Raw genomic sequence first — 22,654 nt, forward strand, 5'->3', positions numbered from 1 at the left:
CATCTCTGTATAAATAAGAGATGAAAGTGATGAATGACAGCAGAATAAAAAAAGGGGAAACAATGGCATGAAGGAGAGACAGCTAGTATCTCATCTCGTCACAGCTTGGTTTCAGTCTCACCACCTCTGAGATGAACCTTCCTTGAGACGAACATGTGGCATGTATTATTTTACTTCATGTTGCATTCAAGGGATTCATGTATAGCTCTGGCTGAAGACATGCCTTTGCAGAACTGTGACTGAATGATTGAGAGAACACCATAATCATCATCATCATCACCATCCGCAGCATACTCTATGTGCGATTGTGTCAGTTTATATCATCCTATGTTTATGCAATGTGTCATTAGGTATTTAGTTAGTTGGAAGAAAAATGTGTCTGTTTTTATACCCTGGTCCTAAAAGAAATTATAATTTAGTTTAGCTATATTTTTTACAGTTTAAACTTTTCTTTTTTTGTTAAAAGTTACACTTGATTCTGCTTCATCTTTTCACAAACTTCATCTGGTTTCCCTTCCCTTGCTATGCTGTCTAATGCTTCATAGGTTTAAGGACAGATTCATTACCTCCATCTAGTGGTGGCAACAACAACAACAATACTATACTACTATACACACGGCAATCAGACAGGTTAATAATAACAGTAACAAAATAAATTCATTTCCTGGCTTTGTGCGTGCTAAGCTAAGATAACCAGCTGCTGGTTGAGCATCATATTGCTGCACAGATGTGTGAGTGGCATCCAACGCTCAGCAAGGAAAGTGAATAAGCATATTTTTTTTTAAACTTGTAACTTAGTCCATCATGTCAGAATATTTGTAATAAAAGCTGTTATTTTTCCATTTGATGTAATACAAATGAATTGAAGCTGAAAAAACAATAAAGGACTGCTGGTTTATGATGATAGTTTATAGTTTATGTATAGTTTATGTTTATAGTATAGTTTATGCTATATTAATAACCTGCTGAACGGAATGGTTTTCACTACTTAACCACAAATTCTAATCATTTTACCCATTCATTTCTTGGGACGTGGATTCAAGTTTCAACCAAATGTTTGCATGTTCATATTTTCTCACACAGCCCAGAGACATACAAGTCCAATTAGATTTACAGTCTGTGTTTGTTGGAATATGTCTGTGTGTGTGTGGAGTGGAGTGTCAGTGTCAGTGGCTGATTAATGATAAAAAAAAAAACAGGATCAGTCTATTTCCTACAATGAATGATGGATTGAATATCACTCTCACAGGTTCATCAATGAGATTACTGATGACATAGTTAGGACATTAGGGCCTGAATGGTCACATGGTTTATTACATTAATCCAGGAGAGTCAAGGAGAGAGAGAGAGAGAGAGAGGGCAGGGAGGGAGGGTGGCTGGAGGTTAAGGTGAGAATGTAGGTTGACAGATGGCCTCACTAAGCACCTGCAAATGCTGCCAGGTTTTATCTGCACTGTAAGTGTTTGGCTCAGGAAAATTAGCCTAGCACTGCAGAAACAAGATGGAGGCAAAGCAACAGAGAGGAATAATGTGACAGAGCAGTCAGAAACTGCAAATGGACCAACATAGACACTACTGACGACTCTACTGAGTTTGTAAAGAGTTAAATACACAGGACTTCTCAGGTCATATATAGCTAAAAACCAGATGGAGCTGATGGACAATTTTCTAGAGGACTGGCCAGAATCTCTGGACATTTTTGGGTCAGTGTGGATGGATGCATTGGAGGTGTCTGGAGCAGCTGAAAACTGGTCTATTTGTCTGAATCTTGTGGAGCATCTGTGTCTGGATTTGCTGAGCCAGATGGATTTTTTACTGGAACACCAAGCTGTGTGCTTCAATGTACTGGGTCCACTGTTTGCTGACGACCCATATGTGTGGATGTTCCTCCACAACTGAATTGGACTGAACATTTTTCAAATTTGTTGCTTGGAAAAAATGTGAAGCATTTGAAGTACAACATCTCTAGTGAATTTGCTGTTGCAGGTGGAAAACAGTGGTTTGTCATAGTCATTAAAACTGAGTTAGTGTGAAGCAAAGGTTTCCTGTACGTGATCAATAACTTTTATTGCATGAGCATGATTTTATTTTTGTTCCCAGGAATGAATGAATGTGCATCTCACATGGCTAGAACGGAGATTCATCAAGACCATAGCACATTATTATGTGTATTGTACAGCAAGAGTCATGCATTTTCATCCAGTACTGCACAACCAAGACTGCGCAAATCAATTCAGCTTGAACTACTGGATTAAAAAGAAATCTTGGAGAGCAACACAGGATCAAATATATGTGTGTTGATGTGTGTGTGACTCATCTGTGGAATGATGAAACATTGTAATGCACATCTGAAAAACTGTCTGTTGTTTTGTGTCATGATTCAGTCTGTGAGTCTGGATGAGATGAGAAACTGAAACAATATTTTGTACCACTGCAATAAATTATCACAAATCTTTGACCAGAGGCAGTTGCTGATCATTTTAACACTGATATGACTTTCATTTTTTACATCATAATTATTCAACAATCTACACACTATCATATTTCACTGAAGCAACAAACTTCTCCTCCTTATAAGCAATAACAGTTTGATAGAGGATGTACAGTATAGTCTCACTGATTCAATCTAACATTGGATTAATCCACAGACATTGCTGCTGGCTATACTTTTTTAGTATAGACTGTGTGATTATCATCATTATATGATTGCCATCCTACTGTGCCAAGTATTTTATACACATTCTATATATTTTACCATATAGGAATAAAAATAAATTGGGTAGGCTACAGTTTACATATCTTTTGCAGTATTTAAATCTAGATTTAAGTGTCACAATAATTATTTATTAATCTACTTTATTTATTCATTTATTTATTCAGTTAGTTAGTTAGTTAGTGGAAGTATACCAGTGAGGGTTTCAGCTTGCTGTTAAGGATTATCAATCCTACAGTACCCAGAATTCCATGCTGCAGTAGCGTGATCACGTTGTACGCTCGTTACGCAATGTTGTTTCAAAGGTTGTGTACATTTGTCGGACTGCACGTCTGAAGAACACAATGTGACTGCAAATTCCGGCAGTTTATCAGTTTACAGGCTTTAGTCTGAGAGAAGAATCTCTAAAGGTAAGAATCACTTGAGCTGTGCTTTCTCTGACAAAAAGGCTCTTTGTTCATAAACCACAGAGTCTATCAACCTCAACGAGACAACAGCCGCTGCGTTGTAAACAAAGTCTAATGCTCGCCGTTTTAGCTTTGATGTTTAACATGATTACACTGTCGAATCATCGTGAAACACACTATTCACCAAAAATTCAAAACTAAAACAAAAGAGATTGAGAGCAAGTTTAAATGAACAGTAAGACCACCTCACATTTTAAACATTGACCTTATTGCTCTTAACTACAAATGATTTATAATTAACATTTTTGCTTATTTTAAACTTGCTTGAGTTTGGTATTCTAACAGATTTGTACAGAAATGAATCGTAGACACTAGAAAAATACCAGACTTCTACACCACAATAGAATGGTTTCAGAATGGTAAACTGTAATGTAAAGTACAGGTTATATATCATTTATAATAAAAAGTCTAAAACATGCAAAAACCAGTGTTAGAGTCTATATAAGGCACTCAAACAGCTTTTTTCTATCTGCCTCACTTCATCACTTAATTAGTTTTTTTCCCCCCTCATTCCTTCTTCTCTCCAACTCTTTTCCTGTTGATTTTCCCTGCTTACCTCATCGCTGTATCATGTTCAGTATTGCCCTGAGTGTTCAGGTCATACTGTTTCTCCCTGTTATCCTGCAGATAAGAGCTCATATCCAATCTGTTTGCAGTTTGTCCGATGAGCTCCTCTCTGCTCTCTCTGTTTCTTGCTCCCTCCAGTCTGTCATCATGAGCTCCTGACGTCTGTCTGTTCGTTCATCATCATGAGTGGTGCTGCGCTGGCTGTCGTGGTCGTAGTTGTCTTCTTCTTGGCCCTCTACCTCCTCCAGCGTTATGGAGATTTGCGGAAGCAGCAGCGGATGGTCCTGTTCGGGACGCTGCTCTCCTGGTTCCTCTGCTTCCTCATCATCTTCATCCTGCCACTCGATGTCAGCACGGTATGAAACCATTGCAGCTGTTTGAAGTGTGTGTCAACACAAGGTTATTTTTGGCTTGGGTTTTTTAAGAATAAAAACGGAATCACCAGGATGTGAGTCCGTGTGTGTTCTTTGAGAATAATCTGTGTAAGAGTGATGTTGAGCTGTGTGTTTACTCACACTGCTCTTGCCTCTGGCGTCATACCTGTACCATTGTTATGTGATGAATAGGCTCCATCCTGTGTTTCACTGAGTGTTCACCTGACTGTGCAAACTCTGCTCCTCTCTTAGACCATCTACAAGCAGTGTGTTCTTGACAATTCAAACCACCCTACTCCTGTAACTCAAGCAAGACGCACTCATCAGACCGCAGCCAGCCCATCTCTTTATCCATCTGTGAGGTAAATACGATTTTTGATTTATCAAAGCCAGGGCTACGGTTTGCTGATTTCAATGCAGTCTCTTCCTACGTGTTGTGTTTCAGAACCATTCAAAAATCATACACAATATATAACCTTTTGGCTAAATTGGACAGTTCTTACCTAAACCTCAGATATTCAAATTTCTTCTGATTTTCAATGTATTATTGCTTTAAACTATATAATTTACGTATTTTATGGTATTATTTTATATATTGTGTAGATTAAATAATAAATGATACCACATCAAAAGCCAATTGGAAAGAAGAACATGTGTGTTGTATTATCTGAATGACCTGATCCTGTTATCAGTGTTAGTGTTGACAATTTTATAAACTTTTTATTGATTCATACATGCACAAACAGTTTTGCTGTGGCATTATATGATGTTATTTGCTCAATATTATTGTAATAGTGTTCTGCAGTCACTCCTCTGCAGCAGAGTGTCTGGTCATAAAGGTGTTTCTCAGACTTAAAAAAAGACTCATCCATTTCCTCACCTATCTCTCATGGTAAAACATTATCTGCATCAAATCTAGCTGTGCATATAACCCTGTTGCAAGGGAGGTGAACTGAATTCCATATGTGGTGTTCACAGCACTGAAATAATGCAATTATAAAATTTGGCATATGAAAATATCTTTCCATAAACAGTACCCCGTTTTAATCTGGCTCTACTGAGTTTTTTTTATTGGAACTACATCATGTTGAAGAAATAGGATGAATAGTTTTAATTTTTTTTTTTTTTTTTTTTTTTGTAATTTCCCTTTAAAGCAACTATAGTGTACGATTTGACTCTGTAGTAGGCAGCTGTGCACTCTGCTACAATTGAAAATGCTTATTGCACTGTGGTTGTGTCATAATTGTGATGTCACATGTATACACATATAATGTGAGAGCGAATTGCATTTAATCTCTGTGATTGAGTTTTATATTACTGCAGGTGGTTAGGCCAAGCTTATGTTAAATCCACTGTAAAATGCTTTAACTCTGCTTTTTGGAACTGCGTGTGTATGTGTATGTGTATGTGTGTGTGTGTGTGTGTGTGTGCGCGCGTGTGCGTGCATGCGTGTGCGTGCATGCGTGTGTTGCAGTGTACCAAAGGTGTGTGAGGAGCCCTGGAGTTATATCCCAGATGGCGTCCTACCAGTTTTTTGGAGAGTTGTATACTGGACTTCTCAGTTTCTTACTTGGTGAGATCCTACCACACACACTCAGTCGCTCACTCAACTATAACTGTATGTTCCACCCTTTGTTATATAGACAGTTGTGTTTTGGTATATTGACTCTCTGTCTTCTCTGTGTGTGTATGTGTGTTTTCTGAGTGTACAGGCTGCTGTTGCCCTTCATGCAGTCTTATGCACGGTCGGGAGCTTTCTCCAGAGTTGGAAAGATTAAAACGGCTCTCATTGAAAACGCCATCTATTATGGCACTTACCTCCTTATCTTCATCTCTCTGCTCATCTACGTGGCTGCTCACCCACAGTGGAAACTCACATGGTCAGTCAAGTGTACCTGCATTCATAAGACAGTGAATGGGCCCACCTATTTTAACCTAGAAGAAAAGAAAAACAAAAAACCCACTTGCTCATGTTGCACCGTGGTTGTGTTTTCTAAGCTGCCATTATCTATTATGTATTGTGTATTGATGCGTTACGTATTGATTAAAATATTGATTAAGTGTATTGATTATCTGTCTTTGTAAAACTTGTGCAGGACGGATCTCCAGACCATCTGTATAACAGCTGCCAACACCTGGGGCCTCTTCCTTCTGGTGCTGTTGCTAGGCTACGGTCTGGTGGAGATCCCTCGTTCTTATTGGCTCTCATCTTCCCATGGTTACCTGCTGGCCAAGACCTATTTTAAGGCAGCAAAAATGGCTACTGAGAAGGCAGCAGCCGAGGAGAACCTAGCAGATGTTATGGAGGTGAGTTTTATAAACAATTCAGTGCTGTAAGAGTGTTAAGAGAACAGCTTCCAGCAGGTGTTAAAAATGTTGTCCTTATATGTATGAAAACCATTTTTTAACAACAAAATCAACATATCATCTGCATTTTTGGCTTGTCTGGCTTTTATTTTCACTTTAACAAGAAGAAAAATATTATGTATTATCAGGAGGTGGCAGCTGTCCATAAATCTGTCAGGTACAACCACTCTCTCAGGAAGTGTGTGGACACCATTTTGACAAAGGTGAGAAATACATGAACACGATTTGTTCCCTAAATCAAATTCACTAACCGATACAAGTTTTCCTTTTTATGTCTACGTGGAAAAAGTAACGTTGCACTTATAGTTTTTACAGTCAGGATCTGTGGGACAGCCTTCATTTGAGTTTCATCTCATTCCAGTGTCCCACTGAGTACCAAGAGGAGATGGGAAGAAATGGGGAAAGCTCTTGTGAGGAACAGAATGTCCTTCCCACCAAAAGAGGACTAGTTAAGCTTCATAAAAAAGTAATTATTATTTTTAACCTTGCACTGTCATTTTAAAGGAAGCAATGCAAAAATATAGCAGCATATGGAAATGCGAATAATATTTATTTGCCCTGGTTACCTGTATGTGTGCGTATGTTTCAGGTCATTTCTGCAGTGCAGAGACACGGTCAGACACAGGTTCAGTGGTCCATCTTGTTAGACCAGGCTTTTCACCTGGAAGATGTAGCTAAAAGTCAGAGCAGCCCGGTACGACACTTTGTCCACAGCTTCCCCTCAGCGCACCACCACGGCTGGATCTGTAGGTTCATCTACACTCCTACTGTGGGTGAGTACAGTCACTACCAGAATCTCAAATTCATAGATGAGGCAACTTTACTTGACTACAAAGTAAAGGTACTTATAATTCAGTATTTTCATTTTGCTAGACATGACCTTTAGTAGCCTGCCAGTGTTTCTTTGAATTGTGTTTCCTGTTTTTGAATAAATTTTTTCCACCACTGGTCAAATTTCTCATCCTATAACAGTGATTTCTTTGGATCCTGATTGCTGCTGTTTTTTTATTCCAGTAATTCTGGTCTTTTCTATGTGTATTTAATGTATCCCAGAATTCCCCCAATACAGTTGAATTGGCGGGGTGGGTGTCACTGCCTTTAAAAAGCTGCTGAACTTTAAGTTTTACTGATGTAGAAGTGTTGTTTTAGAGTGTCAAAAACACAAATCTTAAGGAAACACTGTATAATTGAACTCTGTGGTATGTCAATTATTGGTAACTTCAGCACAAACCCAAGATCTCATGATCTCAGATAATAATTAATAATTAAAATAGAACAGACAGGTTTTAGGGGAACACATTCATGCACATCATGGTAAAAGGACCGAGTTTTAGAAAGACTTCAGTCTGTGTGGCAATAAAATGTATAATCTTCTTTGCTTGTGAGCTCTTTTTGAATCCATGCCTACAGTATGTGACATGTGTAACTCAAATGCCAGTTTGAATGTTCCTCCAACATTTGTATTTATGCATGTGCATGTGTGTGTGTGTGTGTGTGTGTGTGTGTGTGTGTGTGTGTGTGTGTGTGTGTGTGTGTGTGTGTGTGTGTGTGTGTGTGTGTGTGTGTGTGTGTGTGCGCGTGTGTGTGTCCCCAGAGTGGTTCTGGGAGTGTGTGTTCAGGCAGGGTTCCTACAGGCTGTTGGCAGTGCTCCTGGGTCTCCTCTCTGCAGCAGTGGTCTGGTCTGAGTGCACCTTCTTCAGCACACACCCTGTCCTCTCTCTCTTCGCTGTCTTTATTCAGATGGCTGAAAAACAATACAACTACATTTGTATTGAGGTAAGCATGTGTCGAGTGAGGGGCATGGAAACACACATACCCAACAAACCTAAGCTTCCAGTGCAGACCAACATATTATTTATTTATTTATTCATTATACCTTTTTCTCTTTACGAGGAAATTGTTAGAATATATTTATCATTGCCTTGTAAACACATGTAGTCTCATCTCATTATATTGTTAATAATCTGCTGTGAACAAAAAGTATTTATACTCACAATAATACGCTCGTTTGAGATGTGTGGCATTGAATTAATCCTCTCTACCTGTTGTTTTGTTTCTTTTCACCAGATGGCGTGCTTTATCAGTATCCTCTTCCTGTGTGTGTGCGTCTACTCCACAGTGTTCAGGATACGAGTTTTCAACTACTATCACCTGGTGCCACATCACCAGACGGATGCTTACAGCCTGCAGTTCAGCAGCATGTACGTCCCTCATGAAGTCAGAATTTAAGATATTTTATTTCACATAATAGGCATAAGGTGTTGGTTTAGTTAATCTGTTTAGACATTAAAATGTAAGTTTCAATTTTAGCATCACATAACGTTTCCGTCATAATGTTTTTGATTTTATACGAGTGGAAGTTGTTACACTAAACTGTTTTCACCAGTGTTACAGGGCATAGTTTCTGTAGATCTTCTCACACTGTTTAACTCATGTATTATGACATTATGATTCTTCTTTTTTATCTTTTACACTCAGGTTGTTTTGTCGCCTGACTCCTCCTTTGTGCCTCAACTTCCTGGGCCTGATTCACATGGACTCCGCCATCTCGCACCAGGACAGAATTCAGACATCCTACACTTCTGTGGGTTCCACACACACACACACACACACACACACACACACACATACACACATGCGCGCACACACATACACACAAGCCAACACAGGCATTCATATTAAAAAACATGTATTAATGTACCCGTCACAAAAATATATATGTACAGATAATCTAAAATGGTGTGACTCTTTTTCTCTCCCTCCGTCAGATCATGGGCTCTATGCATCTTCTATCTTTCATATCTGATGGGTTCTACATCTATTATCCCATGCTGGTTTTGCTGCTTTGCTTTGCCACCTTTTACAAGTAAGCCAGTAACCACAAACAACTAAACACTGGTTTAATATGAAGACTACCTTAAAGTATACTGTAGTTTTGGTTATATGCTTACAAAATTAAGATCGATTCTTCAGCCGATATGAGCCTTTTTGCAGATATATCAGAATCAGTGTATGTGTCAGCCGATAAGTAACAAAAAATAACAGTACAGAAAGGAATTTGCCTAAAAAATGTTTTTAGGTAATTCAGAAAGGGTGTCTCCATTACATAATTTGTCCACCAGAGAGCACTGACAAGTCGATTTTTCAACCTTAAACTGACCCACTTGTTTTTTGACCGATCAGACCTGCATGGGTCTGGTAGGAGGATTCTGCTCTGAGAGACCTTTGTTAGTTAGATCTTCTTTTTCATGTTGCACATTAAGAAAGTATGTTCAACAGAATATTTGAAATTGTCTGTGTTTGTAGCCTGGGCTCTCGCTGTTTGAACCTCCTGGGCTTCCATCAGTACATCACTGACGATGACTTGACCTCTGACCTGGTGGATGAAGGCAGGGAACTCATCAGAAGAGGTAGTTTTAGTAGAAAGTCAAACGCTCACTTTCCGTATTTGTTTGACTCTTTTATTAACTTTTGTGTGAAATATTTTGCAGACTTGATCCAATATTTGTTTCTCTCCTTTTTTATAGTAACTTTTATAGTAAATTAACTACTTATTTGATACAGCAGCTTTCCTATTCATTTTATACTATATATTTACTTCTTATACCTCAAGTTGTTGAATGTGTGGAAATGAATAATTATCAATTTTAATGAATAAAAGTGCACATTCTTTTTAACGATGCTCTATAATTTGTCCATTTGTAGAAAGAAGGAAAAGACAGAAAGCTGAAGATGGAGAAAATCGGAGATGGGTTAGGAATTTTTATTCTATCAAATCATTTCTCTCAAGACAATCTCCCCAATCTGTTGGCTCACTGGTTCTTTCTTGTTTGTGCTTAGTGTATCCAGGTATTTATGTGCCTGTTTTGTTTTGTGTTTCAGGCCTGGAGGGAGCGGTATGGAATCCATGGGACCGCTGGACGGAGCAGAGCTGATTACACTGAGTTAAAGGATGACAGTCCTGTAACAGAGATCAAGAAAAGTGGTAGGGCTTAGAAAAACTACTATAATTAATAGTTCTACTAATACTAATATTTCTCTGTGTTGCTCACTGTTACTGATATGACAATACATTTTCAACAAGGTTCTGGGTGGATGGCTTGGTTTTACGAGAATGTTTATAGACAGTTGACCCCTAAACTTACTGCCCTGTGCCGGAAACTAAACATCTGCCATTTTAGCCAAAAGGCACCCCACCCACACAAGGGAGGCTTTACGCTGTGACAGGGTGGGTTACTCTGGAATTTGCACCACCCAGTGACGCTATATTCCCAAGCTCCCACAATAACTTACATGCATAATGAAACATGTACAACAAAAAAGTCATTTTGGAAGAGCTAATCTGTCCAACAAAAAATAGTGGCAATTTCTGTGTTCTGTGTCACCTTACAACTCTATGTTCTCATTCAAATAAACCTTTTGTTGATCAAGATCGCTTATGTCAGTCAAAAAATGCATACTTAAAGTATACTGTCTATACATTGCTCTTTGTCATTCTCAGTTATCACGTTCACCAGAAGAGATGGAGAGACAGACGAGCAGCAGACTGGTTTACTGCAAGACAACTCCAGTGATGAAGGCTCTCCAAACAGAAGGTATGGTTCTCGCTACATAAATTACACATGTTTAGTGTTTGATAGAGGCTGAATAATAATAATGTCCTACAGAGTCAAATCACATATGGTCAAACATTCTTTCTCTGTCACTTACTCTGCCTCTCTGTGATTGACACAACAGATCTACAGGAGGACGTTACCTGTCTCTGTCACCTTCTAGCACGGGCATCTTTGAAGATGTTTGATTGACCGAGGACATGGAAGGAAAGCATAAATAATAACATAAAGGACTGTATATTTTCTTGGAAAAAGTCTAAACGCAAAGGATTATACCTCAGGAATTAAAGAGGATGACAATGTATCTGAGATGTGCATATTATCAGGTAATGGATGAACATGAACACTGTAAATAAAGGTTTTATATCAGCTGATTTATGTAACTGGTTTATAGAAAGAGATTGGTAACTCTAAAGGGATGTTTTTCAACCAAAGACATAACCAGTTTTTGTACAACCAAACCTTCTTGATATTATCTTTCGAGTTGTGTTTCATAAGTAGACTGAAGGATGAAAGAGATGAGTGAAACATTTGTGCACGTGTAGTAGCTGTGGTCAGATACTATTATCAACCTATGCATTAGGTATACCACTTATCCTTTGAGGATCACAGAGGGGCCGCTGGATCCAATCCCAGCTGACATTGGGTAAGAGGCGGGGTACACCCTGAACAGGTCGCCAGTCTATCACAAGACTAGCATATAGAGACAAACCATTCCCACAGAGAGAACATGCAAACTCAACACTGAGGGGCCCAGGCAGGCCAGTAGGTTCAAACCCAGAACCGTGCTGCTCAACACTCATTATATATGTGGAAATTCATTGTTTTCCAAATATTGATACATTTTATATAGGAATTAAATAGCTTACTGTGCCACAAACCAAATGAAAACAGTTTACATTTACTCAAAGGGAAGATATTAACATTAACCTAATTTTTTTCTTGTTGAAAGTTTTGTGTTTATGGAGTATTTGTTTACCATATTTACTAAACAACATGACTTGTATGTAATACATGCAATGTAAACTAAACTGAATAAATGTAATGTCATTTAAGTAAGGAGAGTTTTTTCCCTATAATAATACGTTCCATAATGCATTATAATTTGCCCAAACACTGCACAGTACAATTAATTATATTAAATGTATTGGTGATACAAGGTTATGATCATTCTAAACAGGAATTTATTCAATACTTCGGCAAATGCATTGAGAAAATTCCTTTGTAACATGGATGGGAATTTTCCACATCACATTGAAATTCAATTCGTTTTTTTCCTGACAACACGATTTTAAATTTCCTCAGACATATAAATCAGACTGCTTCTCAGTCGGAGCTATTGCAATTTTTAGAACATCTAGTAAGACAATTGACATTTTCTATTATAATGCATAATAATAACGCGTCCATTTTTGGCCGTTTCCAGCACCCGTACCGTAAATACACGAAGAGTGCACAAGAAAAACCAAACAGCGACTTGCCATACAACACAGGGACACTGCTGTTTGTATGTCAATAATGGATACGAGCTAACTGTCTAGCGGGAATGCGCTCATAACTGCCGAGGAAGCGCGGCTACATTGTTTAATATATCACCAAGTGTCACTCTATATATTAGGTCCAACATTTAATTCCTGTTTTGTGACTCGAATCTTCCGGGTAAGTAGATGGTCTGGCTGCCAACATTAGCAAGCGGCAGCTGTAGATAAGCTACGTAGCTAGCTTAATGACGCGAGCGTACAGTGGCAACGCTGATTGCTTTTAGCATTGACTCAGATAGTTGGCCGAGCTGTGCTTCATTAATTACCCTACTTTGTCTGTCTGGTTTTGAGTCCTTTAAATAAATTATACTATAACATATATCTATTACAAACTACCAGATAGGTCCAGGTGTAGCGGATAACAGCCAAGCTCCTTCCTGGCCTGAGTTTAGCTGATCGACCCTTTTGGCTAGCTGTTAAATGTTGGGTTAGAAAGAAGAGGCTCTGTCTGGTTACTGCCAAATGCGTTTAAGGAAGCTGTAACCTGTAATTTGATAGCAGAGGCCAGATTTTCCCATTTTATCCCGGTGCTTGTTTGTCATCTTGAACTGAGGTTGGCTCCCCCTGGGCCATCTTTTGCTGTAACGACAGGGATTCATCAGTTTACACGAATGTAAGCATCATTCACCAGTTTAATACAAGGCACCTCTTTCTCCTCAGCCATATCACGTCTGATTATACGTGTTGGCAATACTGTTATTTCCTGGTGGTGATTTATGTATTTACAGCCACAGTTTTATGATTCTGTCTTGAAATCTATTCCTGTTTTAATCTATGATAAACCTGCATGACGTAATTTACGAGTGACCCACGGTCTACCAGTCTAAACAGTTCTTTACATCTGGTTCATTCCTGGATCGTTTGTATGGAAGGGACCCAAGCATGGAAAGCCAGGGTTGGGCATATTAGTTACATGGACAGTATGCCTTGCCACCCCCAGGCAATATGATGTGATATGAATATGATATGACGTAAAGTGTTTATGGTATGCGTGAATAGCATAGAGTTTCAGCACCTATGGGTCCGTGGAAATGTCTTGATAATGTGTGCTTTATAGCCCCCTTAAGGCATTTTAAGTAAGTCACCATTGTTAGGAACAAACTGAGATCTTCCTGTTGAGTATTTCATAATACAGTGTCCAGTCTGTCATGAATGTTCTTTAGAATAGTGGTCGTAATGTTTGTGGTCTAGTCCTAAAACGAAAGTGTGCACATAAAAACAAAGTTGCATTTATGCAGTATCTATAGTGGAATTGCTAAACATACTGTGATGTCAGATAACATTTTCTGTACTCAGATTTCTGTGTTTTTGCGAACTCCAAGGACATTAACTTGGCGCATTAGACTGATGCAAGTAGTATGCAAGTCTGGCAGTGAGCTTTGTACATGTCTATAATCAACCATAAATGCTTATGTACTTATTTAATGACCTTAGCCATAGCACACAAAAGACTTGTCATTTTAGAATTAATGGAAAGTGTGCTGACCCTAGCTGTGGTTTGTGCTTCTCCAGTCTGTAGACAGCTATGGGTGGACTGGGGAATGGGCGTCGTGGAGGAAGATCACCCCCTCTAATGATTGGCGCTCTAATCGCCTGTATCCTGGTTCTGGGCTTTAACTACTGGGTGTCCAGCTCACGCAACCTGGAGCTGCAGGTAAGTTAATTTTCTTGTGTTTGTGTGTATGTATATATTTGGTTTTGTAACCATAGTAAACAGCACAATTTATCCCTTTTTAAAATGTCAAAACAAACAACAACAACCTACTTTAAAACTTAAAGGTATAGTAAGCAGTGCTTGAGAAAGGCTGTTGATATTTGAGCTCAACATCAAAGCAAATACACCCCTTCCTTCAGTGCTCCTTCAGAACCTGCGCCCCCAAAATTAATGGATGTGTATTATCAAAGAATTGACATTGTGTCTCCAGAGCATCATATATGGTGTGGAAGTAGATACTCTAGCTGAAGAGAAACAAAGCTTATAAAATCATCATCAAACAAACAACATGCACACAAACACAGCACCATAAACACAGTAGAGTAAAAACTAGCAAGAGTTAAGTTAGTTGGATTGTTTTTACAGAACTACAGTGAAGAGAGGAGAGGACTGTAGGTTTGTAGGTAAGCTAACAAGAAAGCTAACATTGCCTGGCCTATGCATCCCACCAAATAAATCCACAACACTAGCAGACTTGTGTTTTTAGGTGTTCATGGCTATAAAACCTTTTGCACCTTGTACAGATAAATGCCATGATACAGAGCAAAAAATGAGCCAGCAACCTCTGGCTACAGTTGCTGTAGGAAAACTAACATGCAGAGAGGATGAGAAGGTTTCCCATAATCAGCACTCCAGCTGCAGACGGTGATACTCCCAACGCTGCTGCTGCAGATCTGCAACATGAGTGCATGATTCTTCTCTCCATTCTCATCGGCTGTGTTCCTCATTTTGTCTTGGGTTTTTTTTCTTCAGGGTTTCACAGTTTTTACAGTTGGAGGGTCTTTTTGTATGTTATGCAATGCTCTTTAACAGCTTTTACAATAGCCATCAACATTAATTTTGACCACATCCTTTAATGCAAGTCACTGTAAGCAACTAACCCAGTACCTTGTTTATTTGTATTGTAGAACAGGAATAGAGGCCCAAGCAAATATTTCTGCTGTTTTGTTGAAACATTTGTGCAGTTGTTAGTGCTCTACTTTTGCTGTCTTGGGTATAAGTGACATGAAGAAGAAACTCCTAAAACACAACCATAGTGCTTTGTATTGGGTTTCTATCAATCTGTCATTACCCAGTGTTTTTTCAGTGTTCACTGCACAGCCAGACTGTTGTTATCATTACCAGTTTTCTCTTTAGTCTAAATATTATGAGTTTAGCACATATTAATTGCTTAAAAAACTAGTAAATAGTAACCCTAATCCCTTTGTCTTTCTGTGTGCTACAGACTAAGCTCTATGAGTTGGAGGGCCAAGTTCGACGTGGAGCAGCAGAGCGAGGAGCTGCAGAGATGAAGAAGAATGAGTTCCAAGAGGAGATCCAGAGACAGAAGGAGCAGATCAGCCACATAGAAAACCTCTACAAGAGACAGCTGGAAGGAGCCCAGAACACTTGCAGCCAAGAGAAGGTGCAAATAAACATCACTAGGAGTTATAATGGGATCAAAAAGCAACAGGGACAAATTGCACATTAAACTACAGCCACAGAGTAGTTCATTTTGGGCCAGTGAAACCACCTTTTTGACTTGCTCACTGTTGTGGTTCACACTAAACTCACAAATCATGAAGTGAAAAATTGATTGTGAATATTGATAGTTGCTGTTTTGTTACTTCTAGGGCACACTGCAGCAGAATGTTTCCTCCTCTACCAAAACCATACAGGAACTCACAGGTAACTGTTAATATGTAACTTCTTTATCTCAAAAACAATAGCTGACAGTCCTCTGAAAATAATGTGAAAAATAATGTAATTCAGCTCTTATATGGCTGTTAATGTCTTGTTTGTGTCTGCACTGTAGGGCAGTTGAATCAGCTAAATGATGACCTGGGGAAGCTGCAGAAGGAGCTACAGAGTTGCCAAGGCAACATCAACACTCTTAACAGCAAACTCACTTATGACATGTAAGAAAAAGATTATTTTCCATAATTGGATTTATACAAAGATGAATTGCTTTATCTTTGTTTATGGTATATGCAGCCCTCTTGATATTAATAATAGACAATAACCACAATTCAACATTAACTCAGCTTCAGATATATCACATGAACATGAAGTGCTGTTAGGGAGTGAATATATTTCTGTCATTCCTGGTTAACACATATGTGTGTGTGTGTCTGTGTGTTTTTGTGCACATGTGCAGGACCCATTGTCAATCCCAGGTTCTGTCCCAGAAGGAATTGTGTGATGAGAGAGTGGCGGCTGTTAAACTTGAAGCTCAGAAAAAAATGGAGAAGCTCATTGTCCCTGCAGCAGGCATCACAACACAGGTGAGTTGTTTGATAATGAACCATGGGACATCCAGACCCTCTCCACAGGACTGGGATTGGGGCAGAGGGCTGGGGCCGTTCAAGCCATTTTGTAAATTGATAAGTATTGGCTATATAAGGCCTGATCTATTTCTTATGCTTGGTTCATTGTAACCCATTACATTCTGGGCAAACCAGTTGTCATAAATACTTTATTCTGGTAAAACTCTGGAAGTGTTTCTCAACACATACATTTTCATTTGTTTGTTATACAGCAAAACAGCAACTCATCTAGCTTGGTGATGTTCTAACCCACCCACCTGACACCCACAATTATTCCTTTTTCTTAGTCCGTTCAAGATCATTCTCGTTAGTCTTTTTTCATGCAAGTGTGGAAATGGAGTTGATGACACCTATTTATGCAGCTAAAACAAAAGGACAGGACTGGTCCATTTATTCTGTAGGGCCAAGTGTATAATCTTTTGGTAGTGTAAAAGAATGTGGTATATAATGATGTTCACTCCTCAACAGGAAAATGCAGTGGATGGAGCAGTAAACGAGGACAGACCAGTTATGACTGAAGCTGATAAGACACCAACTGTTGTAAACCACACTCCAAGCCTATCTCAGCCAAAAGGAAATGAACCTGAACTACTGACCAATGAGATCATTGTAGACAAAGGTAAAAGAAAAACATGAATGGCTCAGGAGGTGGTGAATCAGTATACTGAACAATGTATATGTATCTATGTTTATGCACATACTGAACATCCGATGCATTTTGTGTGTGTTTATATCTCTACATATCTAAGGACACTTGCAGTAAGTGTACACCCTCACATTGCGCTTACTTTCTGCCTTGTTATGTCCCATTTCCCGATGCCCCAGTGGACCTGCCTTCAGTGAAGGATCTATCCAAGGTAGATTTCACTTTTGTTCCCTCTGCTGCTGCAGTCAAGCAGGACATTTTGCTACCACCAGGGGGAGCTGACAAAACACAGGAGGTTGATCCAGAGAACAACAAACTCTTGAAGAATAATCTGACTGAGGATAAAGCGATGGAAGTGATGGATGATCATGAAGAGGGAGCTCAGACACAAGGTAAAGAACTCAGAGAATCAAACACCTTGAACATGCAAGTACTTGTGTTTTCAAAGTGGACAAAGTGGTTGGCAGTATGTTGAAATTACAATTGCCTGGTGTCTGGCCAATATATTTTATATTTTGAATGTACACATGACACATGAACCTTTTAAAAGCACAATTTTCACACTTAGCTTCAAATGTTTCTCATTGAACCGCTTTTTAACTGGCATTTAGCACATGCAAAGTTGGTATGCACAATTAATTGATGAGTATTTGCTATCCTCGTTATTGCATTGTTTATCAGGGTTAACAGTCAAAACCACAAATTATATCTCTTGTTATGGACACATAATTCCACTCTTACAAAGAGTAATGGTTTAAATTCCCCATCACTGCAGTGACATAGTATTCAGCCCAAGTTGCAATATATAAGTAAAGTGGTGAATTTGACTACACACCAACTGTTACTCACCACACTGTAGTTGTAAATGCCATAATTTCCATAATGCATTGACTTCTTCCCATCAGCTGATTCCATGCAAACAGAATAACGTACTGGGAAGTTATCTTCCGATATATTACTGGAGTTACTGAACATGTGACATAACACTGAAAAAAGAGAAGAATAATAACCTTTATTCTTATGCTTTTGTTATATATGCACTGTATTATATATATTGTGTGTGTGTGTGTGTGTGTGTGTGTGTGTGTGTGTGTGTGTGTGTGTGTGTGTGTGTGTGTGTGTGTGTGTGTGTGTGTGTGTGTACATACATACATTGTTACATGTGTGTGTGTGCATGTGTGTTCACCTGCTTGAAGTGTGTGACACAGTGGAGTCAGCATGTCAATTCGTTGTCCACTCCACCTCATTGAGTAGCACCAGTGATAGACAGTTATCTTTGACCCTTTAGACAGTTTCAGTGAAGAGGTTGTGAAATTGTTCATAAGATTAAACTGCGATTTGTTTCCATCTCCAGAGGCAGATCCTGGGATGGAAGGCATGCTGATCGGCCAGGGGAAGACAGATGAGACTCTTGTTGGTCAGAAACTGGAGGAGCCAGAAGAGTATGATGCAGTGGGTGGAGTCGATTTGGAGAAACAACAGCAGAGTAACCGGCCTGAAAATATAGGTATGTGTGCTTATATAGATTGAAACTGAAGTGGGAGAGAGAGTGCATTTCAGTCTCCACTTTGGGGTTTATCAAAGTGCACTTGACCATTTGAAGACCAGAGATGAAGTTTGACTGAGGGATAGATACTTATATAAAGAAATAAATGTACTGTGTACCATGTTATTGTACTATTTGATAGACATGGCGGAGGAGCTGGCTGACTATAACGGGGATGATGAGAATGAAGGAGAGTTCGAAGCAGACAAACAAGCTGAACTTGCTCAAAACTAAGGTATACACTGAAACACACACCGATATCTTCCTCTCTGACATTTACTTGCTTTTTTGTTCTTTGGGTTTTTATGGTATGATGACATTGACGCAGCATGTCATCCTATCCTATTCTATCAGTCATTTCTGAGTATCTTTGCTGTGTTTTTAAACAAGTTCTACAAGGTTTAAAACCCAACTGTGCACTAAGAGCAATGGGATTTTTCTGTCAAACAAGCATAGGGTCATCTAGCTGCAGCTAAACTGGCTGTGCAGTATGAAGAAGGTCTGCCCCATTCATGGGAACACTACATAATAATGCCGTTCATTGTTTTTATTTTCCTAGGAAAATGGCAGTAAAGGAAATTATCAGTGGTTCCAGATTTCTGATGTTCCAGTTCAGCTGACTATATCACAAATTGCTAAGAAAATACTACTGGACCTAGAATGTATTTTCATAATTCATTGTGTATTAACATTTTTATTATCCCAGATGTTATTTTTTTGTAAGTTGTAGTTTTTTTTTTAATATGCTTCCATGAAGAAACAATTGAAAAAGCATTTTCGAATGAACATCCTTATGTCTGCTACAGCTTTTACTGTTGGACAATCATAATGTTTTGTCTTATTCACACAATTTATTTTTCTTGCAGGGATGAAGTTGGAGAAGAATCCTGGACAGGACATCAGGAAGCAAAACCTGTTTTAAACCTAAGCACAGCAGCACAGTACAGGTTAATGCAGCCCTTCAAACACAGGTCTACACAAAACAAATCCAGAAGGAAATTACAATATGAAAGACTTGACATTTTCATGAGGATTTATTTCCTGGTCTTTTTATGTGTCATTTTAATTACATTTTGTACATTTGATTATATTACTTTTTGTCAGATATTTCCTCATTTGGGATCATCAAGTTTTCTCTTATTGTAGTAAGAATATTTGCAACTACATATCCAATTCACAACTGAGTGCAATATGCAAATGATAGCCAAGCATACACATGTTTTCCATTCACATGCATTTCACTGTATATATAAAACCCTTAATATGTTGGTGACTGTGCTCACATTCTTTGCAGTAAGTTTAGATGATATGAAAGTACTTACTACTAAGCTTTTTTATATCACATGCTATGTAGTACTCATGGAATGGCGAACACAGCTTAAGACATCTCAAGATTTGACACCATTTGGCTTGAAAAATTTAACATGCCTGGAAAATCAGTAGATTTTTATAATGGGATTAGATTTTCTTTTTATGTCTGCTGTTTAGTGACTGTAACTGGATGATAATGTGCAGACCCTTGCAGGGTTAAGAGGTGTCGAATACTGTAGTAAATGTAAATAATCTGAGTGATCCCAGTGACAGAACGCCTTCATCAGAGGGCTATATAGGGCAGGCCTCTTTACTCTGAGGCTCAACAGCATCTTAATGCCTTAAGATACTTTTGCACAACGTCCAATAGAGAGGATGCTGACTTAAGAACACTACATGCTACAAAATGTCCATAAAAGCAGCAAATGAAGGAAACGGGGTGATATTCTTGTTAGACTGTTGTTATTTTGATATTAAACCCAGTCAAATGGAAAGACAAAAACAGCAGCTTTTTTTGATTCTCATATAGCCAAAGGCACTGTAGGCTGGCATGCCACATAACAAATGGGCAAATTCACCTCATGGATTACATGCTGCTGTAACTTTGTAAAGCGTTAAACATACTATATTATGATCGCTGTAAATGGACATTTTTGATCACTCTTCTCTAAACCGTCACTTTGTTGATTTGCTTGGGCGTTTTTATTAGCAGCAAGGCTTCTATTCTCAGTCCTATTTCAGATCAAATGTCATAAGGTTAAATGTGTGCTGTTTTCCACATGTAAAATAGGTAAGACAGGACAACAGGATTATTTTACAGTGAAAGGAATAGTCTGGAACATCTGGATATTTGTAGATTAACAATCTTACTTTATTGTGATGCATGCCTTATTAATTCTGTGTGTACCAGTTTTCCTTTAAGGTCAGGTGCTTCTGACTGTGGACCTGCTCATATGTTTGTGATTTTTTCTTTGTGAATATTGTCTCTGGTCTGCTGAATTGGATGGACTGTATACTTTGAGAATGTGGAGAGATTTCTGAGAATTGCTGTAATTTCATGAAGGACATTTCCTTGAAGTAGGACCATTGTGTTGTCCTTTAAGGTTCCTGCAATCCAGTAGATGTGAACTATTCAGTAGCTCTACTAAAATGTATTTGTCTACTCAACTTAAAACTGTACTAGACTGGAAATTGTGTGAGTGAACACAAACATGGGCTAATTTTAGGCATCAGAAATAACAAAGAGTTAGTTAAATTTGTGGCGGGATATTTTGTTGCCTTGTGTTTTATACAGGTCAGATGATTTCTTTTTATTTTCAGGTATTCTGCTTCATGTAGGAACGTGACTACAGACCTACTCACCACACTGGCTGTAATTTCAATAAACTTCCATAAAGCACTGACTTATCAGCAGATAACGTACAGGTGCAGGTATTTGCCTATCTGAAATCTTTGTGGGTTTAAACACAGATGTTTTTTTTGAAATGCAATGGGCGTGTTAAACTGTATATACAGTTCAGCTATTGTGCACGAGAAGTGTGCAGGAGAACTAAAATTTAATCACTGAAAACTGCCCTATCCATTTCATTTCCGAAGTTTCAAGCTAAGGAAGCTCAAGCAAACCTGCTTTCATGTCTGTCATTACATTTGGCTTGTGGTTCAGTCCCACAGAAACTACAAGTCAAGATTCTGAGGTTTTTCCCAACATAATTTTGTTAACTTATTTTTTAATTTATGTTATTATCGTTATTATTTTTGAAATCTGGGCCTGCTCATCATGTCTCAAAGGAACCAGGGAACATACAAATAACGAATAGGAGTGCTGATGACAGATTAATGGTCTAGTCACAAAAGCAACAAAGTTTGATGACAACTAAATGACAGTTACAGAACAGGGAAGCCCTTAGTATATTGGCAAGATTAACTTTCAATGCAACATCGAGCCAGACAGCTAGAAGGTGTTCAAACCTATTCACCTTCAGCACGCGTGTTTAAAGTGAAGAACATGAACCCTTTTGTCTCCCTTTTAGTTGATGTTGCAGGAGAGGTTCCTGAGATATTTTTTATTATGTCGTGTCGTTTCCAGAGTTGCTGTTCTTCATTGTCTGATGCTGCAAAGCTTGGAAAGCCATTGCTTTGTTTCGTCAGAAAGCTTTGTCTGCCGAAATGTGTAAAAACTAGGAATTTCTGAACTAGAAGTCTGTTTACCTGGAGAGAAAATGTTGTATGATTTTTATAAATTTGATTAACGTTTTTGGTTAATTTGTTGGAATTATTTTTTATTTTATTCTGTACTGCTGAACAAATTTATCAAAGATCTAAATAATCATAGGATTTATTGATGATAGAGAATAAAAAATGTTTTTATTATCACTATCAAGATTTGTTTCATTTATTGTTTGGTGTGACCATTAACTAATATATAAATAGAATATTTTCAGAAAATATTTTCATCTCGTCAGGAGGAATCTTATTTCAAAATTCATGCC

At 38.4% G+C, this 22,654-nt stretch overlaps 2 protein-coding genes across 2 annotated transcripts; both read left to right on the forward strand.

Annotated features, from left to right (window-relative positions):
• Positions 1–3,022: 3,022 nt before the first annotated feature.
• On the forward strand, positions 3,023–12,137 carry LOC111230865 (LMBR1 domain-containing protein 2-B-like). The gene is made up of 18 exons (XM_022757738.1): positions 3,023–3,123; positions 3,886–4,103; positions 4,374–4,483; positions 5,596–5,694; positions 5,834–6,001; positions 6,218–6,428; positions 6,617–6,691; positions 6,850–6,954; positions 7,078–7,261; positions 8,083–8,264; positions 8,556–8,689; positions 8,967–9,072; positions 9,257–9,354; positions 9,795–9,898; positions 10,194–10,240; positions 10,371–10,473; positions 10,990–11,083; positions 11,226–12,137. Exons 2-18 carry the CDS (start codon positions 3,930–3,932, stop codon positions 11,287–11,289), a joined length of 2,058 nt encoding a protein of 685 aa, XP_022613459.1. The 5' UTR covers positions 3,023–3,123; positions 3,886–3,929; the 3' UTR covers positions 11,290–12,137.
• A 440-nt stretch (positions 12,138–12,577) lies between these two features.
• golm1 (golgi membrane protein 1) lies at positions 12,578–19,088 on the forward strand. The gene is made up of 10 exons (XM_022757814.1): positions 12,578–12,760; positions 14,155–14,296; positions 15,582–15,761; positions 15,970–16,024; positions 16,152–16,254; positions 16,494–16,620; positions 17,131–17,281; positions 17,488–17,700; positions 18,663–18,815; positions 18,997–19,088. The coding sequence occupies exons 2-10, from the start codon at positions 14,168–14,170 to the stop codon at positions 19,086–19,088; spliced, it is 1,203 nt and encodes a 400-aa protein (XP_022613535.1). The 5' UTR covers positions 12,578–12,760; positions 14,155–14,167.
• Positions 19,089–22,654: the final 3,566 nt, after the last annotated feature.

This window comes from Seriola dumerili, unplaced genomic scaffold (assembly GCF_002260705.1).
Source record: "Seriola dumerili isolate Sdu_G_001 unplaced genomic scaffold, Sdu_1.0 BDQW01000290.1, whole genome shotgun sequence".
NCBI classification, from domain to species: domain Eukaryota; kingdom Metazoa; phylum Chordata; class Actinopteri; order Carangiformes; family Carangidae; genus Seriola; species Seriola dumerili.

Excerpts from the sequence above, each read along its gene's own strand:
- golm1 (XM_022757814.1), top strand. The coding sequence starts at position 14,168 with ATGGGTGGACTGGGGAATGGGCGTCGTGGAGGAAGATCACCCCCTCTA. Across the intron at positions 14,297-15,581 it reads CACGCAACCTGGAGCTGCAG|ACTAAGCTCTATGAGTTGGA; the intron begins GTAAGTTAATTT and ends TGTGTGCTACAG. Across the intron at positions 16,025-16,151 it reads AACCATACAGGAACTCACAG|GGCAGTTGAATCAGCTAAAT; the intron begins GTAACTGTTAAT and ends TCTGCACTGTAG.
- LOC111230865 (XM_022757738.1), top strand. The coding sequence starts at position 3,930 with ATGAGTGGTGCTGCGCTGGCTGTCGTGGTCGTAGTTGTCTTCTTCTTG. Across the intron at positions 6,002-6,217 it reads CCACAGTGGAAACTCACATG|GACGGATCTCCAGACCATCT; the intron begins GTCAGTCAAGTG and ends AAACTTGTGCAG. Across the intron at positions 8,690-8,966 it reads AGCCTGCAGTTCAGCAGCAT|GTTGTTTTGTCGCCTGACTC; the intron begins GTACGTCCCTCA and ends TTTTACACTCAG.